At 40.2% G+C, this 27,125-nt stretch overlaps 1 protein-coding gene across 2 annotated transcripts in view; it reads right to left on the bottom strand.

The window, feature by feature from the left end:
• ERLIN1 (ER lipid raft associated 1) overlaps positions 1-27,125 on the bottom strand; it is a 145,507-nt gene that overhangs the window by 70,188 nt on the left and 48,194 nt on the right. For both annotated transcript variants that reach the window (XM_053692156.1, XM_053692157.1), the window contains exons 2-3: positions 21,124-21,241; positions 3,774-3,855 (exon numbers count right to left, since the gene is read on the bottom strand). In XM_053692156.1, the coding sequence (XP_053548131.1) occupies positions 3,774-3,855; positions 21,124-21,230 (189 nt within the window). In that variant the 5' untranslated portion in view covers positions 21,231-21,241. The remainder of the gene's footprint in view (positions 1-3,773; positions 3,856-21,123; positions 21,242-27,125) is intronic.

Raw genomic sequence — 27,125 nt, 5'->3', positions numbered from 1 at the left:
CAAGTAATGGAATAATCTGTGGACTGGTCGTACCTTATAGAAGAAAAATGCGGATGGCTTGAAGTGTATTGACGCAAATTGTAAACAAATAGGCAGCATATCTTTGGAAAATATACCTGCACCAAAATGTATTTAAATTTTCACATAAATGTCACCTATATCTACATCCGCCCTGTTATGCGGAAACCTACATTTTTTATCACTTCAAAGAATCAATGAACAATAAATCTCAACACCAACAACAAAACAATATAAAGCTAGATATCATAATGATCACTTTACAGTTATCAACGCCTTATCTGCTGAGCAATTTTCCGCCCCTTGCACGGAACTGTTTTGGAGTTTTAGATGCCAGTCATATTTAAGCCCCTACTTTAGGTCATTTTTCAGTGACAAACTCACACAGATTGTTTTTTTGTTGTTTTTTTTCCCCAGAGGGCCAAGCAAATACAAAACTATATAATTATTTTATGTATATATCATGGTGTGATAAATCTACAACAAAAGCACACTGTTATAACAATTTTAATAAACAAACAATGTTGTAAGCAAAAGTGTACTTAAAGGGACAGTCTACACCAGAATTTTTATTGTTTAAAAAGATAGATAATCCCTTTGTTACCCATTTAGTTAGCATAGTTTTGCATAACCAACACAGTTATATAAATACACCTTTTACCTCTGTGATTACCTTGTATCTAAGCCTCTGAAAACTACCCTCTTATTTCAGTTCTTTTGACAGACTTGCATTTTAGCCAATCATAGATGGCTCATTGGAGCGCCACGTGCGTGAGCACAGTGTTATCTATATGACACACATGAACTAACACCCTCTAGTGGTGAAAAAACTGTCAAAATGCCCTGAGAGAAGAGGCGGCCTTCAAGGGCTTAGAAATTAGCATATGAACCTCCTAGGTTTAGCTTTCAACTAAGAATACCAAGAGAACAAAGCAAAATTGGTGACAAGAGTAAATTGGAAAATTGTTTAAAATTACATTCTCTATCTGAATCATGAAAGTTTATTTTGGACTAGACTGTCCCTTTAACTCTATTGTAAAAAGAAGAAGGGGTTAACCCTCTGGGCCAGATTACAAGTGGAGCGTTAAATATCACTTGCATGCAAGCGATAATAGCACTCCACTTTGTAATACCAGCGCACGATAATGTGTGCTGGCTTTACAAGTTAATCATAATGGGAAAGAGAGCTTGCAGCACAGCGATGGGCAGCATTTTTTAATATATATATGTACATGAATATATAGTCAAAGAAGTGAAAAGTTCACACAGCAGCTAAACGAAAAAGCAAAACACTCTAAATGTAACTCCTCTGGCCCCTGCTATTTCCACTAAGTCCCAAAAATGCTGGTAGAAAACCACTGATAGCCTTGCTCAGACCTTAGCCATCGTCACCGGTGTCTTATAAAGATTATGCGTTATCTGAATGGGTCCGTGCAGGACAACCCGTGCCCAACACAGCCTTAGCTGCGCCCACTCACCGCTACCTTTGTGTCTCCAGGGACTCGATTACACCGGGATTACTTGTCCGTCCGTTCCGTCAGTGGCAATCCACAAGACGCTTGGAGGCGCATCCGCCCAAGTGGTATCCAGCAGCCAATCAGCGCCCGTCTCGAACACAACCGGGCGATTACAAACCAGGGTAGAAAGTTCTTTAGCGGGGCACAGAGTTTAGAGTGTGCGAGCTTCCCTTCGCTCACGGAAGTCCTGGAAATGTATAAGCTTGAAATAATAAAAGTCTCCAGAGCGAAGTAAAATCTTGAAATCCTTTATTACAATCCACTTGTGGAAAAATGACATGGAAGCACCATAAGCACTTAAAAAGAAAACACACGTAAGCAACAGTGTGTTTTCTTTTTAAGTGCTTATGGTGCTTCCATGTCATTTTACCACAAGTGGATTGTAATAAAGGATTTCAAGATTTTACTTCGCTCTGGAGACTTATTATTTCAAGCTTATACATGAATATATACATATATATTTACATTGCGGTCTATGAGAACACACAGTTCCCATAGACCGCAACGTAAAGGCACTTTTCAGTGCCGTTTTTTTTCTAACACCTAACTCCCACCAACTTTAAAGCCCCAAAATACTGCCTAGTGCAGTTTTTTTTATTATTTAAAAAAAAAAAAAAGCAAAATATTTCTTTAATAAAAAAACTACAATGTCCTCAATTGTGAGGGCATTTGAGGCACATTTAGAAAATTACGTTAATTTCGTAGCGCTAATTGCTACCACAAACTCACGGTAGTAATAACCAGCCACTTGTAATGGCTGGTTAATTATCACACTCCTGCAAACGGGCAAAATTTATTTGTAATAACTGTTTAATCACTGGCTGCCTCCATTTAAAAGCACTCAGAGAACTCATTTTGCTACTCGCGTTACAAGGGTATGTTGAAACTTTAAAGGGACAGTAAACGTTAATCAAAATATGTTAAATCCAAACCTCATGTGTAACATATCACGTTCCAAACTTTTATTCAATAATTATCACAATGAAAAGCAATATATTTACATCTGAATTTAGAATTATGGAGCCTCTTCTGACTGCCTCCTCTTTGAAGCCGCTTCTTCCAGCCCCTACCATAACCATTATGCCCTTTGAATCGGTTGCGCCATATAGTTATTACAGAGGCGCACCACTGAACTCCTCAAACAGCCAGATCTCAATGATCAGAAATACACGTGTTGTCTAGTTTAGCTGTGGCTGAAAATTCAGCGGAGGATTTAAATCACGTGCACAGCTGGTCTGTCTAGGATCAGACAGCAGGAACGCACCCAAGAAGGAAAAAAAAGGGGTGCGACAGACCATACAACTAGGCTCTACACTGGAGAAGCTTAAAAGGGATACTAAACCCAATTTTTTTCTTTCATGATTCAGATAGAGCATGCTATTTTAAAACAACTTTCTAATTTACTCCTATTATCAAATATTCTTCGTTCTCTTGGTATTTTTATTTGAAAAAGCAGGACTGTAAGGTTAGGAGTTGGCCCAATTTTGATTCAGCACCTGGGTAGTGCTTGCTGATTGGTGGCTAAATGTAGCCACCAATAAAGCAAGCGCTATCCAGGGTGCTGAACCTAAAATGGTCCGGCACCTAAGCTTTACATTTCTGCTTTTCAAATAAGGACAGCAAAAGAACAAATAAAATTTGATAATAGGAGTAAATTAGAAAGTTGCTTAAAATTATATGGAAAATGCAGAGGCTAGGGGGGCTTGGCCTGACAAATTTATTGCCAGATTTGATTAGTTATTATATTTTTAAAAAAAGCATTTGTTTAATTTTCAAAATAAGATAAGATATATATTCACTATGCATTTTACATTAGTTTAAAAAGCTTATATCTCACAATTTAACTAAAAGTTTACTGGCATCTTAAATACTCTGACATCTTCAAAGTTTTTAATTATTATCATTTTAATAGTATGAATAAGGGTTATTTTTTAAAGCAATATCACCCTTCAGGAGTTGATGAGAACTGAGTGCTAGGGGTATATGAATCATTTTTTGTTTGTATTTTTACTTATTTGTTATCAGTATTTCGTACACAGCCCCATCCTTAGTTGGGTTAAGTTTACAAGATTAGAAATTACAATAAACAGGGTTACCCTAATGAGGCTTAATCAGGCTTTAAATGCAGAGTTGCAGCTCATTGGAAAGAGTTAGATGAAATCAGTCTACAAGATATGTAAAGCTGTAGCATAAAGTACAGCTGAACTTCGCATAGCAAACCATATGAAGATCACTCACCTGAACCGATCTAAAGCTGGTGATGAAAGGAAGCATGATATGGTACCCAGGTCCGGTGGGAACACTTAGCAAAGCACCCCCTCTAGGATACAAAAGGAGAGGGCTTTTAAGTACATATTTATTAACACTATAAAGAAAACACAGGGATAAAAGAAATAACACTAAGCATGTGCATAAAATAGTTATCCAGCGTTCATTTCTACATGTAAATTTGGCGGCAAACAGTGGCATTTGGTTATTTTCAGGGCTGGATGTAGAAGTGTAAAAGTGAATTTTTTACTAGGGATGCGAGTTTGGCAGTTTCGTTAGCTTCTGAATGGAAGTGAAACCCACTAAGATCTGGATTTGTGCAGATCTTAGTGTGTTGCCGTTTCATAAGAAGAAATTTGCCCCCGAAAAGAACCGAATACTGAGAGCGGCCGCCTTCTTCTGCATTCGGCAGTAAATTAAACTACCGAATGCAGGTCCCTATTTTTTTTATTTTTTTTTAATAACTTTATTAGTAGTATTAAGATCCATTACACATGTAACAAACCTGGTAGAAATAAAACAGATACTTTATTTTACGTTATTTTCAAAGCACCAAAGTCAATGTATAGATCAATAAATACAATCTTGATTAAATAAAAGTAGACCCATGCAGTTGCCATGTAGAGGTTAGGAAATGAAATACAAAAACGTCATTACCTACATGGCAAACCAAAAAATAGTTCCTTAACGTTGTTGCTGCACAAAGCAGAAATATTGTGTTCCATAGTAAGTTTAGTCCGGATAGGTATGAGCAGGTCAAGATGTTTGTCATGTAGTGACCTGGATCCTTTTTTCCCCCAATATTTATACAAAAGAGAAAACAAAAACATAAAACAAAACCTTATAAACAATATATAACAACTTACACAGAGTGCTTCCAGATCACCCTCCACAGACCGGCACCCATAAGAGGGGGTGGGGAGGTGGAGACCCAACCAACAACACACTCACACATAAATGAGGTATAGTCAAGTTCCGCTGTCGGAGAATCAAAAGTTGCCCTTGAGAATCTCATTTAAGATAAAAAGACTATTCCTAAATGGGTGAATGACCCTATCTCTAGCAGTCGCTGGTAGGTACAGTAGATAAGCCTCCCATTTATGAAGAAAGCATTTCATTTTTTTCTCCGGATCTCCTTTTGTATCAGCTTGTTCAACCAACATCTGAGCATGTATATTTCTAATTAATTGTTGAAAGGCGGGGGGGTGTTTTCGGTTACTTGCCCAACCTGCCAAAATTAATTGTTTTGCCAACACAATAACTGTAGATATAAAGATGTCAAAATTAAATTTCCTATCTTTTGGTATTAAGAATATTACAGGTTGGGCAGAAAGGCACACCTGTGATTTAGTTATTTTAGTCAGCCAATAAGAAATTTTGTGACAAACACTTTTCAATTTGGGGCAATCCCACAAGTGTATCCAGTCCGGTGAGGCAGGTCCCTATTTTTTACACAAATACATCTAAAGCAAAAATTGCCAAATGCTGCTGCTTGCAGTCATATTTGGAATACGTTTCTATTACGAATGTTGAATAATTAATTTTTGCACAAAACGAATCAACACAAAAGGCTGAAGGGAAGATGGTAAGTATTTGTTACTAGAGATAATAATAAATGCTTGGTATAGAAATACAGTTATACTGAGCATTAAAACAACAAATAATTCTAATGAATGTCATAAGGGATATTAGACTGCTGGGCACTACATTAGGATGGTTACTACTCACGATGCTTTTACAAGATATTGGAATGTAACCACTTATTGGTGCTGGTTGACACCTGTACAGATCAGTGATGTTGCCAGTTATTTGACAGCTTTATTGCTCACTAAGGGTGCAGAATACAGAGAGGGAGTTTAACATTTTTGCAGTGGCTGAATTTTTTTCTATATTATTAATTTGTTTATATAGGTTATGTAACTTTTAAACTGTGTAAAAACCTAAAAAAAATACTGTATTCTGTATAGTGTGTGCTAACCTGAAATGCACGATACAGCTGTGAGAAAGCGAGCAACGTCACTGATCTGTTACAGGGTGCTCCAAGATAGCAGCACTTAAAATAAAAATGTGGAGTTTCACCATCCGGACCCAGTAAAGGGTTAAAGGGACAGTAAAGTCAAAATTAAACATTAGATAGAACATGTGATTTTAAACAACTTTCCAATTTACTTCTATAATCAAATTTTAATAAGTTCTCTTGGTATCCTTGGTTAAAGAGTAATACTAGGTGAACTTAGGAGCGTAAACGTCTTAAAGGGACAGTAAAGTCGAAATAAAACTCATTATTCAGAAAGAGCATGCAATTTTAAACAACTTTAAAAAATGTACTTCTGTTATCAAATGTGCTTCGTTCTCTTGGTATCTTTTAATGAAGAATAAAACTAGGTAAGCTCATAAGAGCTCAGGAGTGTGCACGTGTCTTTAGTACTCTATGGCAGCACTGTTTTGCATCATTATTTGTAGCTTTGTTATACAATGTTGCAAAACACTGTTGCCATAGAGTACTAAATCCACTTGCACTCTCCTGAACTCTTATAAGCCTACCTAGTTTTATTCTGCAATAAACGATACCAAAAGAACAAAACAATTTTGATAACAGAATTAAACTGGAAACTTGTTTAAAGTCGCATGCTCTACCTGAATCATGAAAGTTTAATTTTGACTTGAGTGTCTCATAATAATGATCATAATAATAGTAATAATAATAGTAGTCATTCTGTTTTATATCCCTTTAAAAAAAAGTCACTTAATATGACATCTCTGCATAGGAGAAAAAAAAACCATTATATTCCCGGTCCCTTTTATTTAAATGACAGTACACATTACATTCTGTTAGCAAACAAAATTAAAAATGATGAAGAGGTGATACTATTAAAGGGACATGTTTAGATGTGCATAGTAAAACAACTTTGCAATGAACCTTCTCAAGGCTAACCCTGCTACAAACATTTCCCTAATTGGCTTTAGCAGATAACAGCAGAACAATTAAGGTTATATTAGCAATGTGATCATAGCTAGTCTTGTTGTCTGCAGACTCAAGCTCTAATTGGTTCTTCCAAATATGGAAAATGATAGGTGGAGTTTGACAGTTGGAAAATCAACTCTCATCTTAAATCATTAGAAAAAACATAATTTATGCTTACCTGATAAATTTATTTCTCTTGTAGTGTATCCAGTCCACGGATCATCCATTACTTGTGGGATATTCTCCTTCCCAACAGGAAGTTGCAAGAGGATCACCCACAGCAGGGCTGCTATATAGCTCCTCCCCTCACTGCCATATCCAGTCATTCGACCGAAACAAGACGAGAAAGGAGAAACCATAGGGTGCAGTGGTGACTGTAGTTTAATTAAAATTTAGACATGCCTTAAAAGGACAGGGCGGGCCGTGGACTGGATACACTACAAGAGAAATAAATTTATCAGGTAAGCATAAATTATGTTTTCTCTTGTTAAGTGTATCCAGTCCACGGATCATCCATTACTTGTGGGATACCAATACCAAAGCTAAAGTACACGGATGATGGGAGGGACAAGGCAGGAACTTAAAACGGAAGGAACCACTGCCTGTAGAACCTTTATCCCAAAAACAGCCTCCGAAGAAGCAAAAGTGTCAAATTTGTAAAATTTTGAAAAGGTGTGAAGCGAAGACCAAGTCGCAGCCTTGCAAATCTGTTCAACAGAGGCCTCATTTTTAAAGGCCCAGGTGGAAGCCACAGCTCTAGTAGAATGAGCTGTAATCCTTTCAGGGGGCTGCTGTCCAGCAGTCTCATAGGTAAAGCGTATTATGCTCCGAAGCCAAAAGGAGATAGAGGTTGCCGAAGCTTTTTGACCTCTCCTCTGTCCAGAGTAAACGACAAACAGGGCAGATGTTTGACGAAAATCTTTAGTAGCCTGTAAGTAAAACTTCAAGGCACGGACTACGTCCAGATTATGCAAAAGACGTTCCTTCTTTGAAGAAGGATTAGGACACAATGATGGAACAACAATCTCTTGATTGATATTCCTGTTAGAAACCACCTTAGGTAAAAACCCAGGTTTGGTACGCAGAACTACCTTGTCTGAATGAAAAATCAGATAAGGAGAATCACAATGTAAGGCAGATAACTCAGAGACTCTTTGAGCCGAGGAAATAGCCATCAAAAACAGAACTTTCCAAGATAAAAGTTTAATATCAATGGAATGAAGGGGTTCAAACGGAACTCCCTGAAGAACTTTAAGAACCAAGTTTAAGCTCCACGGGGGAGCAACAGTTTTAAACACAGGCTTAATCCTAACCAAAGCCTGACAAAATGCTTGGACGTCTGGAACTTCTGCCAGACGCTTGCGCAAAAGAATAGACAGAGCAGAGATCTGTCCTTTTAAAGAACTAGCTGATAAGCCTTTGTCCAAACCCTCTTGGAGAAAGGACAATATCCTAGGAATCCTAACCTTACTCCATGAGTAACTCTTGGATTCACACCAATAAAGATATTTACGCCATATCTTATGGTAGATTTTCCTGGTGACAGGCTTCCGAGTCTGTATTAAGGTATCAATGACTGACTCGGAGAAGCCACGCATTGATAGAATCAAGCGTTCAATCTCCATGCAGTCAGTCTCAGAGAAATTAGATTTGGATGATTGAAAGGACCTTGTATTAGAAGGTCCTGCCTCAGAGGCAGAGTCCATGGTGGAAGAGATGACATGTCCACTAGGTCTGCATACCAGGTCCTGCGTGGCCACGCAGGCGCTATCAGAATAACCGATGCTCTCTCCTGTTTGATTCTGGCAATCAGTCGAGGGAGCAGAGGAAACGGTAGAAACACATAGGCCAGGTTGAAGAACCAAGGAGCTGCTAGAGCATCTATCAGCGTTGCTCCCGGGTCCCTGGACCTGGATCCGTAACAAGGAAGCTTGGCGTTCTGGCGAGACGCCATGAGATCCAGTTCTGGTTTGCCCCAACGATGGACCAGTTGAGCAAACACCTCCGGATGGAGTTCCCACTCCCCCGGATGAAAAGTCTGACGACTTAGAAAATCCGCCTCCCAGTTCTCTACGCCTGGGATGTGGATCGCTGACAGGTGGCAAGAGTGAGACTCTGCCCAGCGAATTATCTTTGAGACTTCTAACATCGCTAGGGAACTCCTGGTTCCCCCTTGATGGTTGATGTAAGCCACAGTCGTGATGTTGTCCGACTGAAATCTGATGAACCTCAGTGTTGCTAACTGAGGCCAAGCTAGAAGAGCATTGAATATTGCTCTTAACTCCAGAATATTTATTGGGAGGAGTTTCTGCTCCTGAGTCCACGATCCCTGAGCCTTCAGGGAGTTCCAGACTGCGCCCCAACCTAGAAAGCTGGCATCTGTTGTTACAATCATCCAATCTGGCCTGCGAAAGATACCCTGGGACAGATGGAACCGAGAAAGCCACCAGAGAAGAGAATCTCTGGTCTCTTGATCCAGATTTAGTAGAGGGGACAAATCCGAGTAATCCCCATTCCACTGACTTAGCATGCATAATTGCAGCGGTCTGAGATGCAGGCACGCAAATGGCACTATGTCCATTGCCGCTACCATTAAGCCGATTACTTCCATGCACTGAGCCACTGACGGGCATTGAATGGAATGAAGGACACGGCAAGCATTTAGAAGTTTTGATAACCTGGACTCCGTCAGGTAAACTTTCATCTCTACAGAATCTATAAGAGTCCCTAGGAAGGAGACTCTTGTGAGTGGTGATAGAGAACTCTTTTCCACGTTCACTTTCCACCCATGCGACCTCAGAAATGCCAGAACTATCTCTGTATGAGACTTGGCAATTTGAAAGCTTGACGCCTGTATCAGGATGTCGTCTAGATACGGAGCCACCGCTATGCCTCGCGGTCTTAGAACCGCCAGAAGTGAGCCCAGAACCTTTGTAAAAATTCTCGGGGCAGTGGCCAACCCGAAGGGAAGAGCTACAAATTGGTAATGCCTGTCTAGAAAGGCAAACCTTAGGAACCGATGATGATCTTTGTGAATCGGTATGTGAAGGTAGGCATCCTTTAAGTCCACTGTGGTCATGTACTGACCCTCTTGGATCATGGGTAGGATGGTCCGAATAGTTTCCATTTTGAATGATGGAACTCTGAGGAATTTGTTTAAGATCTTTAGATCCAAGATTGGTCTGAAGGTTCCCTCTTTCTTGGGAACCACAAACAGATTTGAATAAAATCCCTGTCCTTGTTCCGTCCGCGGAACTGGATGGATCACTCCTATTACTAGGAGGTCTTGCACACAGCTTAGGAATGCCTCTTTCTTTATCTGGTTTGCTGATAACCTTGAAAGATGAAATCTCCCTTGTGGAGGAGAAGCTTTGAAGTCCAGAAGATATCCCTGAGATATGATCTCCAACGCCCAGGGATCCTGAACATCTCTTGCCCACGCCTGGGCGAAGAGAGAAAGTCTGCCCCCCACTAGATCCATTTCCGGATAGGGGGCCGTTCCTTCATGCTGTCTTGGGGGCAGCAGCAGGCTTTCTGGCCTGCTTGCCCTTGTTCCAGGACTGGTTAGGTTTCCAGGCCTGTCTGGAATGAGCAACAGTTCCCTCTTGTTTTGAAGCGGAGGAAGTTGATGCTGCTCCTGCCTTGAAATTTCGAAAGGCACGAAAATTAGACTGTTTGGCCTTTGATTTGGCCCTGTCCTGAGGAAGGGTATGACCCTTGCCTCCAGTAATGTCAGCAATAATTTCCTTCAAGCCAGGCCCGAATAAGGTCTGCCCCTTGAAAGGAATGTTGAGTAATTTAGACTTTGAAGTCACGTCAGCTGACCAGGATTTAAGCCATAGCGCCCTACGCGCCTGGATGGCGAATCCGGAATTGTTAGCCGTTAGTTTAGTCAAATGAACAATGGCATCAGAAACAAATGAGTTAGCTAGCTTAAGCGTTCTAAGCTTGTCAATAATTTCATTCAATGGAGATGTCTGGATGGCCTCTTCCAGGGCCTCAAACCAGAATGCCGCCGCCGCAGCAGTGACAGGCGCAATGCATGCAAGGGGCTGTAAAATAAAACCTTGTTGAATAAACATTTTCTTAAGGAAACCCTCCAATTTTTTATCCATTGGATCTGAAAAAGCACAACTGTCCTCAACCGGGATAGTGGTACGCTTTGCTAAAGTAGAAACTGCTCCCTCCACCTTAGGGACCGTCTGCCATAAGTCCCGTGTAGTGGCGTTTATTGGAAACATTTTTCTAAATATAGGAGGTGGGGAAAAGGGCACACCGGGTCTATCCCACTCCTTGCTAATAATTTCTGTAAGCCTTTTAGGTATAGGAAAAACGTCAGTACACACCGGCACCGCATAGTATCTATCCAGCCTACACAATTTCTCTGGAATTGCAACTGTGTTACAGTCATTCAGAGCAGCTAATACCTCCCCAAGCAATACACGGAGGTTCTCAAGCTTAAATTTAAAATTAGAAATCTCTGAATCAGGTTTCCCCGAGTCAGAGATGTCACCCACAGACTGAAGCTCTCCGCCCTCATGTTCTGCATACTGTGACGCAGTATCAGACATGGCACTAACAGCATTTGCGCGCTCTGTATCTCTCCTAACCCCAGAGCTATCGCGCTTGCCTCTTAATTCAGGCAATCTAGATAATACCTCTGACAGGGTATTATTCATGATTGCAGCCATGTCCTGCAAGGTAATCGCTATGGGCGTCCCTGATGTAATTGGCGCCATATTAGCGTGCGTCCCCTGAGCGGGAGGCGAAGGGTCTGACACGTGGGGAGAGATAGTCGGCATAACTTCCCCCTCGACAGAACCCTCTGGTGATAATTCTTTTATAGATAAAGACTGATCTTTACTGTTTAAGCTGAAATCAATACATTTAGTACACATTCTCCTATGGGGCTCCACCATGGCTTTCAAACATAATGAACAAGTAGGTTCCTCTGTGTCAGACATGTTTAAACAGACAAGCAATGAGACTAGCAAGCTTGGAAAACACTTTAAAACAAGTTTACAAGCAATATAAAAAACGTTACTGCGCCTTTAAGAAACACAAATTTTCCCAAATTTTGAAATAACAGTGAAAAAATGCAGTTACACTAACGAAATTTTTACAGTGTATGTAATAAGTTAGCAGAGCATTGCACCCACTTGCAAATGGATGATTAACCCCTTAATACCAAAAACGGAACAACAAATGACAAAAACGTTTTTTAAACAGTCACAACAACTGCCACAGCTATACTGTGGCTTTTTACCTCCCTCAATACGACTTTTGAAGCCTTTTGAGCCCTTCAGAGAAGTCCTGGATCATGCAGGAAGAAGCTGGATGTCTGTGTCTGTAGTTTTTGCTGTGCAAAAAAACGCTAAAATAGGCCCCTCCCACTCATATTACAACAGTGGGAAGCCTCAGGGAACTGTTTCTAGGCAAAATTCAAGCCAGCCATGTGGAAAAAACTAGGCCCCAATAAGTTTTATCACCAAACATATGTAAAAAACGATTAAACATGCCAGCAAACGTTTTAAAAACAGAATTTATGTTTACCTGATAAATTACTTTCTCCAACGGTGTGTCCGGTCCACGGCGTCATCCTTACTTATGGGATATTCTCCTCCCCAACAGGAAATGGCAAAGAGCCCAGCAAAGCTGGTCACATGATCCCTCCTAGGCTCCGCCTACCCCAGTCATTCGACCGACGTTAAGGAGGAATATTTGCATAGGAGAAACCATATGGTACCGTGGTGACTGTAGTTAAAGAAAATAAATTATCAGACCTGATTAAAAAAACCAGGGCGGGCCGTGGACCGGACACACCGTTGGAGAAAGTAATTTATCAGGTAAACATAAATTCTGTTTTCTCCAACATAGGTGTGTCCGGTCCACGGCGTCATCCTTACTTGTGGGAACCAATACCAAAGCTTTAGGACACGGATGAAGGGAGGGAGCAAATCAGGTCACCTAAATGGAAGGCACCACGGCTTGCAAAACCTTTCTCCCAAAAATAGCCTCAGAAGAAGCAAAAGTATCAAACTTGTAAAATTTGGTAAAAGTGTGCAGTGAAGACCAAGTCGCTGCCCTACATATCTGATCAACAGAAGCCTCGTTCTTGAAGGCCCATGTGGAAGCCACAGCCCTAGTGGAATGAGCTGTGATTCTTTCGGGAGGCTGCCGTCCGGCAGTCTCGTAAGCCAATCTGATGATGCTTTTAATCCAAAAAGAGAGAGAGGTAGAAGTTGCTTTTTGACCTCTCCTTTTACCAGAATAAACAACAAACAAGGAAGATGTTTGTCTAAAATCCTTTGTAGCATCTAAATAGAATTTTAGAGCGCGAACAACATCCAAATTGTGCAACAAACGTTCCTTCTTTGAAACTGGTTTCGGACACAGAGAAGGTACGATAATCTCCTGGTTAATGTTTTTGTTAGAAACAACTTTTGGAAGAAAACCAGGTTTAGTACGTAAAACCACCTTATCTGCATGGAACACCAGATAAGGAGGAGAACACTGCAGAGCAGATAATTCTGAAACTCTTCTAGCAGAAGAGATTGCAACTAAAAACAAAACTTTCCAAGATAATAACTTAATATCAACGGAATGTAAGGGTTCAAACGGGACCCCCTGAAGAACTGAAAGAACTAAATTGAGACTCCAAGGAGGAGTCAAAGGTTTGTAAACAGGCTTAATTCTAACCAGAGCCTGAACAAAGGCTTGAACATCTGGCACAGCTGCCAGCTTTTTGTGAAGTAACACAGACAAGGCAGAAATCTGTCCCTTCAGGGAACTTGCAGATAATCCTTTTTCCAATCCTTCTTGAAGGAAGGATAGAATCTTAGGAATCTTAACCTTGTCCCAAGGGAATCCTTTAGATTCACACCAACAGATATATTTTTTCCAAATTTTGTGGTAAATCTTTCTAGTTACAGGCTTTCTGGCCTGAACAAGAGTATCGATAACAGAATCTGAGAACCCTCGCTTCGATAAGATCAAGCGTTCAATCTCCAAGCAGTCAGCTGGAGTGAAACCAGGTTCGGATGTTCGAACGGACCCTGAACAAGAAGGTCTCGTCTCAAAGGTAGCTTCCAAGGTGGAGCCGATGACATATTCACCAGATCTGCATACCAAGTCCTGCGTGGCCACGCAGGAGCTATCAAGATCACCGACGCCCTCTCCTGATTGATCCTGGCTACCAGCCTGGGGATGAGAGGGAACGGCGGGAACACATAAGCTAGTTTGAAGGTCCAAGGTGCTACTAGTGCATCCACTAGAGCCGCCTTGGGATCCCTGGATCTGGACCCGTAGCAAGGAACTTTGAAGTTCTGACGAGAGGCCATCAGATCCATGTCTGGAATGCCCCACAGCTGAGTGACTTGGGCAAAGATTTCCGGATGGAGTTCCCACTCCCCCGGATGCAATGTCTGACGACTCAGAAAATCCGCTTCCCAATTTTCCACTCCTGGGATGTGGATAGCGGACAGGTGGCAGGAGTGAGACTCCGCCCATAGAATGATTTTGGTCACTTCTTCCATCGCTAGGGAACTCCTTGTTCCCCCCTGATGGTTGATGTACGCAACAGTTGTCATGTTGTCTGATTGAAACCGTATGAACTTGGCCCTCGCTAGCTGAGGCCAAGCCTTGAGAGCATTGAATATCGCTCTCAGTTCCAGAATATTTATCGGTAGAAGAGATTCTTCCCGAGACCAAAGACCCTGAGCTTTCAGGGATCCCCAGACCGCGCCCCAGCCCATCAGACTGGCGTCGGTCGTGACAATGACCCACTCTGGTCTGCGGAATGTCATCCCTCGTGACAGGTTGTCCAGGGACAGCCACCAACGGAGTGAGTCTCTGGTCCTCTGATTTACTTGTATCTTCGGAGACAAGTCTGTATAATCCCCATTCCACTGACTGAGCATGCACAGTTGTAATGGTCTTAGATGAATGCGCGCAAAAGGAACTATGTCCATAGCCGCTACCATCAACCCGATCACTTCCATGCACTGAGCTATGGAAGGAAGAGGAACGGAATGAAGTATCCGACAAGAGTCTAGAAGCTTTGTTTTTCTGGCCTCTGTCAGAAATATCCTCATTTCTAAGGAGTCTATTATTGTTCCCAAGAAGGGAACCCTTGTTGACGGAGATAGAGAACTCTTTTCCACGTTCACTTTCCATCCGTGAGATCTGAGAAAGGCCAGGACGATGTCCGTGTGAGCCTTTGCTTGAGGAAGGGACGACGCTTGAATCAGAATGTCGTCCAAGTAAGGTACTACAGCAATGCCCCTTGGTCTTAGCACAGCTAGAAGGGACCCTAGTACCTTTGTGAAAATCCTTGGAGCAGTGGCTAATCCGAAAGGAAGCGCCACGAACTGGTAATGCTTGTCCAGGAATGCGAACCTTAGGAACCGATGATGTTCCTTGTGGATAGGAATATGTAGATACGCATCCTTTAAATCCACCGTGGTCATGAATTGACCTTCCTGGATGGAAGGAAGAATAGTTCGAATGGTTTCCATCTTGAACGATGGAACCTTGAGAAACTTGTTTAAGATCTTGAGATCTAAGATTGGTCTGAACGTTCCCTCTTTTTTGGGAACTATGAACAGATTGGAGTAGAACCCCATCCCTTGTTCTCTTAATGGAACAGGATGAATCACTCCCATTTTTAACAGGTCTTCTACACAATGTAAGAATGCCTGTCTTTTTATGTGGTCTGAAGACAACTGAGACCTGTGGAACCTCCCCCTTGGGGGAAGTCCCTTGAATTCCAGAAGATAACCTTGGGAGACTATTTCTAGCGCCCAAGGATCCAGAACATCTCTTGCCCAAGCCTGAGCGAAGAGAGAGAGTCTGCCCCCCACCAGATCCGGTCCCGGATCGGGGGCCAACATTTCATGCAGTCTTGGTAGCAGTGGCAGGTTTCTTGGCCTGCTTTCCCTTGTTCCAGCCTTGCATTGGTCTCCAAGCTGGCTTGGCTTGAGAAGTATTACCCTCTTGCTTAGAGGACGTAGCACCTCGGGCTGGTCCGTTTCTACGAAAGGGACGAAAATTAGGTTTATTTTTTGCCTTGAAAGGCCGATCCTGAGGAAGGGCGTGGCCCTTACCCCCAGTGATATCAGAGATAATCTCTTTCAAGTCAGGGCCAAACAGCGTTTTCCCCTTGAAAGGAATGTTAAGTAGCTTGTTCTTGGAAGACGCATCAGCCGACCAAGATTTCAACCAAAGCGCTCTGCGCGCCACAATAGCAAACCCAGAATTCTTAGCCGCTAACCTAGCCAATTGCAAAGTGGCGTCTAGGGTGAAAGAATTAGCCAATTTGAGAGCATTGATTCTGTCCATAATCTCCTCATAAGGAGGAGAATCACTATCGACCGCCTTTATCAGCTCATCGAACCAGAAACATGCGGCTGTAGCGACAGGGACAATGCATGCAATTGGTTGTAGAAGGTAACCCTGCTGAACAAACATCTTTTTAAGCAAACCTTCTAATTTTTTATCCATAGGATCTTTGAAAGCACAACTATCCTCTATGGGTATAGTGGTGCGTTTGTTTAAAGTGGAAACCGCTCCCTCGACCTTGGGGACTGTCTGCCATAAGTCCTTTCTGGGGTCGACCAAAGGAAACAATTTTTTAAATATGGGGGGAGGGACGAAAGGAATACCGGGCCTTTCCCATTCTTTATTAACAATGTCCGCCACCCGCTTGGGTATAGGAAAAGCTTCTGGGAGCCCCGGCACCTCTAGGAACTTGTCCATTTTACATAGCTTCTCTGGGATGACCAACTTGTCACAATCATCCAGAGTGGATAATACCTCCTTAAGCAGAATGCGGAGATGTTCCAACTTAAATTTAAATGCAATCACATCAGGTTCAGCCTGTTGAGAAATGTTCCCTGAATCAGTAATTTCTCCCTCAGACAAAACCTCCCTGGCCCCATCAGACTGGGTTAGGGGCCCTTCAGAGATATTAGTATCAGCGTTGCCATGCTCTTCAGTATCTAAAACAGAGCAGCCGCGCTTACGCTGACAAGTGTTCATTTGGGCTAAAATGTTTTTGACAGAATTATCCATTACAGCCGTTAATTGTTGCATAGTAAGGAGTATTGGCGCGCTAGATGTACTAGGGGCCTCCTGAGTGGGCAAGACTCGTGTAGACGAAGGAGGGAATGATGCAGTACCATGCTTACTCCCCTCACTTGAGGAATCATCTTGGGCATCATTGTCATTATCACATAAATCACATTTATTTAAATGAATAGGAATTCTGGCTTCCCCACATTCAGAACACAGTCTATCTGGTAGTTCAGACATGTTAAACAGGCATAAACTTGATAACAAAGTACAAAAACGTTTTAAAATAAAACCGTTACTGTCACTTTAAATTTTAAACTGAACACACTTTATTACTGCAATTGCGAAAAAACATGAAGGAATTGTACAAAATTCACCAAATTTTCACCACAGTGTCTTAAAGCCTTAAAAGTATTGCACACCAAATTTGGAAGCTTTAACCCTTAAAATAACGGAACCGGAGCCGTTTTAAACTTTAACCCCTTTACAGTCCCTGGTATCTGCTTTGCTGAGACCCAACCAAGCCCAAAGGGGAATACGATACCAAATGACGCCTTCAGAAAGTCTTTTCTAAGTATCAGAGCTCCTCACACATGCGACTGCATGCCATGCCTCTCAAAAACAAGTGCGCCACACCGGCGCGAAAATGAGGCTCTGCTTATGCTTTGGGAAAGTCCCTAAGGAATAAGGTGTCTAATACAGTGCCTGCCGATATTCTTATATCAAAATACCCAGATAAAATGATTCCTCAAGGCTAAATATGTGTTAATAATGAATCGATTTAGCCCAGAAAAGTCTACAGTCTTAATAAGCCCTTGTGAAGCCCTTATTTATGATCGAAATAAACATGGCTTACCGGATCCCATAGGGAAAATGACAGCTTCCAGCATTACATCGTCTTGTTAGAATGTGTCATACCTCAAGCAGCAAGAGACTGCATACTGTTCCCCCAACTGAAGTTAGTAGCTCTCAACAGTCCTGTGTGGAACAGCCATGGATTTTAGTTACGGTTGCTAAAATCATTTTCCTCATACAAACAGAAATCTTCATCTCTTTTCTGTTTCTGAGTAAATAGTACATACCAGCACTATTTCAAAATAACAAACTCTTGATTGAATAATAAAAACTACAGTTAAACACTAAAAAACTCTAAGCCATCTCCGTGGAGATGTTGCCTGTACAACGGCAAAGAGAATGACTGGGGTAGGCGGAGCCTAGGAGGGATCATGTGACCAGCTTTGCTGGGCTCTTTGCCATTTCCTGTTGGGGAGGAGAATATCCCACAAGTAAGGATGACGCCGTGGACCGGACACACCTATGTTGGAGAAATACACTTTTATAAGAGTATGTATCTCTAATAATAAGCCTGATACCAGTCGCTATCACTGCATTTAAGGCTTTACTTACATTACTTCGGTATCAGCAGCATTTTCTAGCGAATTCCATCCCTAGAAAAATATTTTAACTGCACATACCTTATTACAGGAAAACCTGCACGCTATTCCCCCTCTGAAGTTACCTCACTCCTCAGAATATGTGAGAACAGCAAAGGATCTTAGTTACTTCTGCTAAGATCATAGAAAACGCAGGCAGATTCTTCTTCTAAATACTGCCTGAGATAAACAGTACACTCCGGTACCATTTAAAAATAAACTTTTGATTGAAGAAATAAACTAAGTATAAAACACCACAGTCCTCTTATGACCTCCATCTTAGTTGAGAGTTGCAAGAGAATGACTGGATATGGCAGTGAGGGGAGGAGCTATATAGCAGCCCTGCTGTGGGTGATCCTCTTGCAACTCCCTGTTGGGAAGGAGAATATCCCACAAGAAATGGAAGATCCGTGGACTGGATACACTTAACAAGAGAAAAAACGTTTTGAACAGTTGTCTAATGTCTTTTTACCTTACAAAAGATTTATAAAATATTTTTTTTCAAAACCTTGACTTAGTTCAAATTTTATTTTGACCATGTAAAAGGGTACATTGTAGCTTTGTTTTTGGCTGCTTGTCGCATTTTGGTTTATTTCCAGAGAAAACTATTTAGTGAAAGTAGGAAATTATAATGTTCATTAAAATGTGAACCAAGAATTTGTGAGATTATTTAGCATATCAGGACACACAATAAGGAAAGGGTTTATCATACATATCATGAACTGAGTTTGTTCGGAGAATGTAATGACTTGGCAACTGCAACAATGTATAGATTTTTGAGAATGTTCTCATTTTCCATTGACCCTAGATTGTAGGTCTGCAAAATGCCTGTTATTTAGGGATTTGTGTATTTAACTAATCCGAATAGGTAACTCAGATGTTCTAAAATCGATGCTGAAATGTAGGACATTTTTTTTCCTTTAAAATAATAACAAAAAAATTAAAGTTAAAAGGGATAGTCTACATGAAAATTGTTTTTATTTAAAGGGACAGTCTAAGGCCAAAATAAACTTTCATGATTCAGATAATGTAATTTTAAACAATTTTCCAATGTACCTTTATCACCAATTTTGCTTTGTTCTCTTGGCATTTTTAGTTGAAAGCTTAACCTAGGAGGTTCATATGCTAATTTCTTAGACCTTGAAGGCCACCTCTTTTCAGAATGCATTTTAACAGTTTTTCACCACTAGAGGATATTAGTTCATGTGTTTCATATAGATAACACTGTGCTCGTGCACGTGAAGTTATCTGGGAGCAGGCACTGATTGGCTAAACTGCAAGTCTGTCAAAAGAACTGAAATAAAGGGGCAGTTTGCAGAGGCTTAGATACAAGGTAATCACAGAGGTTAAAAGTATATTATAACTGTGTTGTTTATGCAAAACTGGGGAATGGGTAATAAAGGGATTATCTATCTTTTAAAACAATAAAAATTCTGGTGTAGACTGTCCCTTTAAACAGATAGATAATCCCTTTATTACCCCAGTCCCCAGTTTTGCGTAACTAAACATATATATATATGTATATTAATATACTTTTTACCTCTGTGATTACCTTGTATCTAATCCTCTGCAGACTGCCCCCTTATCTCAGTGCTATTTACAATCTTGCATTTTAGCCAATTAGTGCTGGTTCTTGTATAATCATTATCATTCTCCACGGAAGAACAATGTTATCTATATGGCACACATGAATTAGCACTGTCTGGCTGTAGTATAAGATTGTAAAAAGCTAAAAAAAAAAAAAAGCATTGAGATAAGGGGCAGCCTGCAGGGGCTTAGAAACAGGGAAACTTAGAGGTTTAAAGTATATAAATATAACAATGTTGGTTATGCCAAGCTGGGGAATAGGTGGTAAAGCCGTTATCAGAAATCACGTTTCTAATCGTCTAATTTGCTTCTAAATCTCACATCAGCCTGCAATAAACTTATTAGAAGTTCCTTAGCTCTCACTCTATCAGCAAGGTAGCAAACACCGGGTGATGTTATTGGAGCATTCCAAACTTATTTTAGATTGCTCTACAAATCCATATTTAAAGTGAAGGTCAATATGGATGAATTAGTGCCCGGTTTTTAATAAACCGATTATAAATAAGGGCACTTTAATTCATCAAAATTGACATTTCACTCCTTTTCTTCAAAAACGTACCTTTTAATCCTGAATGCCGCTGCAGCGATTCTCCCGGCCGTTGGAAGCCTCTTCTTACGTCACAAATGACAAATCCAGCTTCCTCTAATCACGGCTTTCCCCCCCGGGGGGGGATAATGGCCTGATGCAATGCCGTGATTGGAGGAAGTCTGATTCGTCATTTTGGACCCGCAAAGTGGACTTGCGACGGGCGGAGGAAGCGCTGCAGCGGCTGACAGGATTAAAAGGTAAGTTTTTGAAGAAAAGGAGTTAAGTGTAAATTTTGATGAATAAAAGTGCCCTTGTTTTTAATAGGTTTATTAAAAACCGGGCACTAATTCATCCAAATTTACCTTCATTTTAAAAAAGGGACATGAAACCCAAAATTTCTTTTTCATGATTCAGATCATACATCTAAAAAAAATTAAAATTTAACTTAAAGGTTCCAGTTCACTACTATTATCACATTTGCTTCATTCTCATTGTATTTTTTATTGAAGAAGAGGATACATAGGTAGGTGGCGTGTGAGTGTTTGGAGCACTGTTCAGCAAACAGACTCCTGAGTCTACCTACCTGCTTTTGTAACAAAGGATACCAAGCCAAGAGAACAAAGTAAATTTGATAAAATAAATAAAATTTGATTTTTTTTTTATATTGGCTTCCGTGTCCCTTTAAAAACCTTCTCTCCGTTATAAGGGTTTAGCTGATGTGAAAAGACTCATTACCTGTAATATACAGCGAGGTGTCCCTCCTCCACCTTGTGTATGGATACGTGAAGAATCATGGCAACCAGAGCCGTTACCACTGCCACCACAGCGCCCAGCTGAGCCATTGTCGTACCTCCTGTGGAAACAAAGGAAAATCACTTATAGAGGCAAACATTTCAAAGGCAGCTGAGAGATAACTACTGTTTCTATCACTAAAGCTAAAACTAAACATTGATGGTTAAAAGGGACACTAAAGACAATTTTTTTTCTTTCTTTCGTGATTCAGACAGAGCATGCAATTTTAAGCAACTTTCTAATTTACTCCTATTATCAATTTTTCTTCGTTCTCTTGCTATCTTTATTTGAAAAAGAAGGCATCTAAGCTAAGGAGCCAGCCAATTTTTGGTTCAGAATCCTGGACAGCACTTGCTTATTGGTGCTTTCCAATCAGCAAGGACAACCCAAGTTGCGTACCAAAAATGGGCCGGCTTCTAAACTTACATTCTTGCTTTTCAAATAAAGATAGCAAGAGAATGAAGAACAATTGATAATAGGAGTAAATTAGAAAGTTGCTTAAATTTGCATGCTCTATCTGAATCATGAAAGAAAAATTGTGGGTTCAGTGTCCCTTTAAGAGTAGACAGAGCATGTCATTTAAAAAAAGAAAAAAAAAAAAAAAACACAAAACTTTCAAATATACTTCTATTATCAAATGTGCTTTGTTCTTTTGTTATCCTTTGTTAAAAAGTAAACCTAGGTAATCTCATACTACCTCAGAAGTGTGCCTGTATCTTTAGCATCTTTGGAAGCAGTGTTTGCAGCAATGTTATATATTGTTACAAACTCTGTTGCCACAGAGTGCTTCAGATATGTGTATGCTTATAAGCCTACCTAAATTTACTATTCAACAAAAGATACCAAGAGAATGAAGCAACCTTTTTTTTTTTATTACATGCTCTAGCTAAACCATGAACGCTTAATTCTGACGTTACTGTCCCTTTAAAGTAATAATAACTATAAAAGAGACAGTCTATAAAATAATATGAATGCTAATGCATTCCATTAGAAAGAAGTTGGCACCTGTAGCATTATATTGTCACTTTTGTGAAAGGGATCCATAGTCTACCATAAATCAATTTACTAATTAAGTCCAAAATTACATCAAATGTTTAGCACTTGGCAAACGAATGCATTCTTCACAGGAAGGACAGATAAACACATTGTAATTACAAGACATTTCTGTCGTGTTGCAATATAACAACAGCCAAGTCTAAACATTTTTAAAACAAATTTAACATCATATTTGCTGCAATCACATAGAAAACAGAATTTATGTTTACCTGATAAATTACTTTCTCCAACGGTGTGTCCGGTCCACGGCGTCATCCTTACTTGTGGGATATTCTCTTCCCCAACAGGAAATGGCAAAGAGCCCAGCAAAGCTGGTCACATGATCCCTCCTAGGCTCCGCCTACCCCAGTCATTCGACCGACGTTAAGGAGGAATATTTGCATAGGAGAAACCATATGGTACCGTGGTGACTGTAGTTAAAGAAAATAAATTATCAGACCTGATTAAAAAAACCAGGGCGGGCCGTGGACCGGACACACCGTTGGAGAAAGTAATTTATCAGGTAAACATAAATTCTGTTTTCTCCAACATAGGTGTGTCCGGTCCACGGCGTCATCCTTACTTGTGGGAACCAATACCAAAGCTTTAGGACACGGATGAAGGGAGGGAGCAAATCAGGTCACCTAAATGGAAGGCACCACGGCTTGCAAAACCTTTCTCCCAAAAATAGCCTCAGAAGAAGCAAAAGTATCAAACTTGTAAAATTTGGTAAAAGTGTGCAGTGAAGACCAAGTCGCTGCCCTACATATCTGATCAACAGAAGCCTCGTTCTTGAAGGCCCATGTGGAAGCCACAGCCCTAGTGGAATGAGCTGTGATTCTTTCGGGAGGCTGCCGTCCGGCAGTCTCGTAAGCCAATCTGATGATGCTTTTAATCCAAAAAGAGAGAGAGGTAGAAGTTGCTTTTTGACCTCTCCTTTTACCGGAATAAACAACAAACAAGGAAGATGTTTGTCTAAAATCCTTTGTAGCATCTAAATAGAATTTTAGAGCGCGAACAACATCCAAATTGTGCAACAAACGTTCCTTCTTCGAAACTGGTTTCGGACACAGAGAAGGTACGATAATCTCCTGGTTAATGTTTTTGTTAGAAACAACTTTTGGAAGAAAACCAGGTTTAGTATGTAAAACCACCTTATCTGCATGGAACACCAGATAAGGAGGAGAACACTGCAGAGCAGATAATTCTGAAACTCTTCTAGCAGAAGAAATTGCAACTAAAAACAAAACTTTCCAAGATAATAACTTAATATCAACGGAATGCAAGGGTTCAAACGGAACCCCCTGAAGAACTGAAAGAACTAAATTGAGACTCCAAGGAGGAGTCAAAGGTTTGTAAACAGGCTTAATTCTAACCAGAGCCTGAACAAAAGCTTGAACATCTGGCACAGCGGCCAGCTTTTTGTGAAGTAACACAGACAAGGCAGAAATCTGTCCCTTCAGGGAACTTGCAGATAAACCTTACCGGATCCCATAGGGAAAATGACAGCTTCCAGCATTACATCGTCTTGTTAGAATGTGTCATACCTCAAGCAGCAAGAGACTGCTCACTGTTCCCCCAACTGAAGTTAATTGCTCTCAACAGTCCTGTGTGGAACAGCCATGGATTTTAGTGACGGTTGCTAAAATCATTTTCCTCATACAAACAGAAATCTTCATCTCTTTTCTGTTTCTGAGTAAATAGTACATACCAGCACTATTTCAAAATAACAAACTCTTGATTGAATAATAAAAACTACAGTTAAACACTAAAAAACTCTAAGCCATCTCCGTGGAGATGTTGCCTGTACAACGGCAAAGAGAATGACTGGGGTAGGCGGAGCCTAGGAGGGATCATGTGACCAGCTTTGCTGGGCTCTTTGCCATTTCCTGTTGGGGAAGAGAATATCCCACAAGTAAGGATGACGCCGTGGACCGGACACACCTATGTTGGAGAAATTATGTTAGTATAAAATGCATTGCTTTACAGTTATCTGCTGAAGCCAATTAAGAACATATATGTTGCAGGGTCAGCCTTGACAAATCAGCAGGGTGCATGTCCAGTTATGAGAATTAGAAAATCCATCATTTTAATTTTTACATGAAAAAGAGACAAAGTTAATAATGAAGGTATATTGCAAAGTTGTTTAGACATAATTATATTTTTTTATTTAAAAATGTATAACAGTTACATTTATCACAGCCTTACACTAACAAGTCATAATTACAGATGCATATTATATATCAATGAACTCCTAATAAACTGCAAAATAGTCAGCATACAAACTAAACTAAGCATAATTGTGCAGGGTTTTGCTGGCAGGTCAGGATTTACCCCTTGAGAAGTCTTCTGAGTTTGCTAATCGTATCTCTTTTGCTGTGGTCATTAGGGGCCATATAAAAATTAGCTGCTGTGTTGATCCAAGCTATCACTAAATAGCACGTTGGAGAGTCAGATAAATTACAGAAAACTGAAGTATGCAATGGCACCCACCATAAGGCAAAAACGGCATAAATAAGTTACTAAGGTAATTTAAATATAAAATAAACATTTGTTTGGGCACTTCTGTTGTAACTCTTGTAGTTAAAACAGGAGTAGCTGATTATATGTATTTTAGCTGCTGAATGTCCTTCTAATCAATGCTATAAATCACTCACAAATAATCAACATTCCAAAACAGACTGATAGAGAATTTGTCCTTGAAACATAAAAAGAAAATAAAAGAAAAAGTTAAATCTAAATTTTGTTTTGGCTGTATCAATTAGGGTGAGTATGATTTAAATCACAATTTAAATCCATAGTCAGTAAGACTCAATTTAAATCATGGTTTTCTACAAAAAAAGTTTCATTTTTAAAATAACTTTTCAGACTAGTTTTCAAGTTATAATCAAATGGGGGAGGGGGCGAGAACAGGACAAGAAGGGGTTAATAAGCACTCATTCCTATAGTTTGCGGTAACTAAGTTGAACCATTCAACTATTTCATGTATGTAAATTAAGTTAAAACTTATTGAAATTTATTAAACCACTAAAAAAGAGTGTTATAAGATAAAACACTCTCACATTAACCTAAATAGCTCCACACTCGCACTTGACACTCATACTAATAACACAGATGCTGCAATATACCCAGACTATGCCACACAGACTCAACCACCCCCCTGTATTCCTGGCCAGTAACAGGATACGCTGGCTTCAGGTGACAGGGATGGTTTATGTACTGAGTGACATGTCCCTTGCAGCCGTAATAGGTATCGTGAGTGTCAAAGAATAGTAAATATAAAAATAAAAACACTATGCTTGACTAAGCATACAAATGTGCTCTGCACAAACGCGTTTCGGCCGAGTGGCGGCCTTTCTCAATGTGCTCACTTCGGATTGACAAGACGAGTGTCTCCTTATTGGTGCCTTATATTTGTATCTCCTGTTTCAATTGTCCAATCGCAGCGTGCCAGAAGCGCACGCCCACCTCTAAGCCAGTCCAGCGCTGTATACTATGCGCGTGTCATGGATTGAGAGTCTTTATTTGATTGGTCACTTATGAAACCTTTTCAGCCAATCCCTAATGACCTTCTGTTTCCTACGGTCCGTATGTGGGATTGATGTAACGATAGCTGTAAATAAGGTCACTGTAAGTAGTGCAATACAATGTGCACATAGAGATTTAGATTCCTAGTGCCATTATGTGTAAAGACCAGGGTGTGAGCATTTACGATGTGCACATAATATATACACACAGCATGCCACACGGTTCTGTGTCATGGATCATAATTAAGGCTCTTTGTTAAATAAATGTGAGTGGCGCTAACGATGGATTGCATGTAGCATTCATTTCCTTACAAATACAACTCGATAATAAAAATGTGTGGAGTTTGAATATCTTATTTATTTAGATCGTTGCCCATTATATCCTAAATCTCAAAAATATAGCGAATGTCCATATATGATGAAAAATTCTAGGTCATCACTACATGGATGTGATATCGTAACACATATTGAAAAGCGACACTATACTCATGAGAATATGAATTCAGTGATTTTTGGGATACGATTTACATTTTCCACATCATTATAGTAACTACCATATTGAATTGTAATGTGCTTCATAACAAACATAATCCGCTGTGCGTGTCACTATATTATCTAAGGAATAATCTCTGGGTGCACAGAAAAATGATTCTGTTCAATGTTACATTAGAGGAATGCCCAAAAGTTGTTATTCTCATTCATGCCATTAGGCATGACAGAGTTAAGATTAAAAATCCATCTCGCTTCTTTTTTTAATAAAATTTGTTCCATATCACTGCCTCGTATACCGGGGCGTATACTTTCCAATCCCCAGAATTTAAAAGTATTTGTTTTTCCTTTATGGTGGTGTAGAAAGTGTCTGGCAACGCTAGTGATTTGTTTGCCTTTTTCTACATCCTTTGCTGCGTTCCTTATATTGCTAAGATGCTCAGTGATTCTAACCCCCATTTGTCGAGTAGTCATGCCTATATAAAAAAACAATTGCAGCTACATGACAGACAATAGATAACATTTGAAGTTTTGCAAGTGATGTGACTCTGGATTGTCCACTTTCTGTTAAATCTATCCATCATGTATTTCTTTTTAACCATGTATGTGCAGTTTTTACAGTTTCCACATGCTATGGATCCTTTATATATTGGTGCTTTTTTGGCATTTCTATCAAAATGACTACAGGTTAATTGATCACTTAAATTGTTAGCCCGTCTATAGGTACACATAGGATTCTGGGGAATAATAGATTTTAACTGTTCATCTAGCTGTAAGATATGCCAGTGTTTGGATAGTATATTGGATATTTGTTGGCTTTGATTGCAATATGTAGAGATGAATCTTATGGGATTTAAATTTGCCTCTGTCTTTTTGGGTCTTAAGAGTTCCTCT

Source organism: Bombina bombina, chromosome 9 (assembly GCF_027579735.1).
Source record: "Bombina bombina isolate aBomBom1 chromosome 9, aBomBom1.pri, whole genome shotgun sequence".
NCBI lineage: Eukaryota > Metazoa > Chordata > Amphibia > Anura > Bombinatoridae > Bombina > Bombina bombina.
The sequence above is the reverse complement of the archived record's forward strand: the minus strand, read 5'-3'. Positions and strand labels throughout refer to the sequence as shown.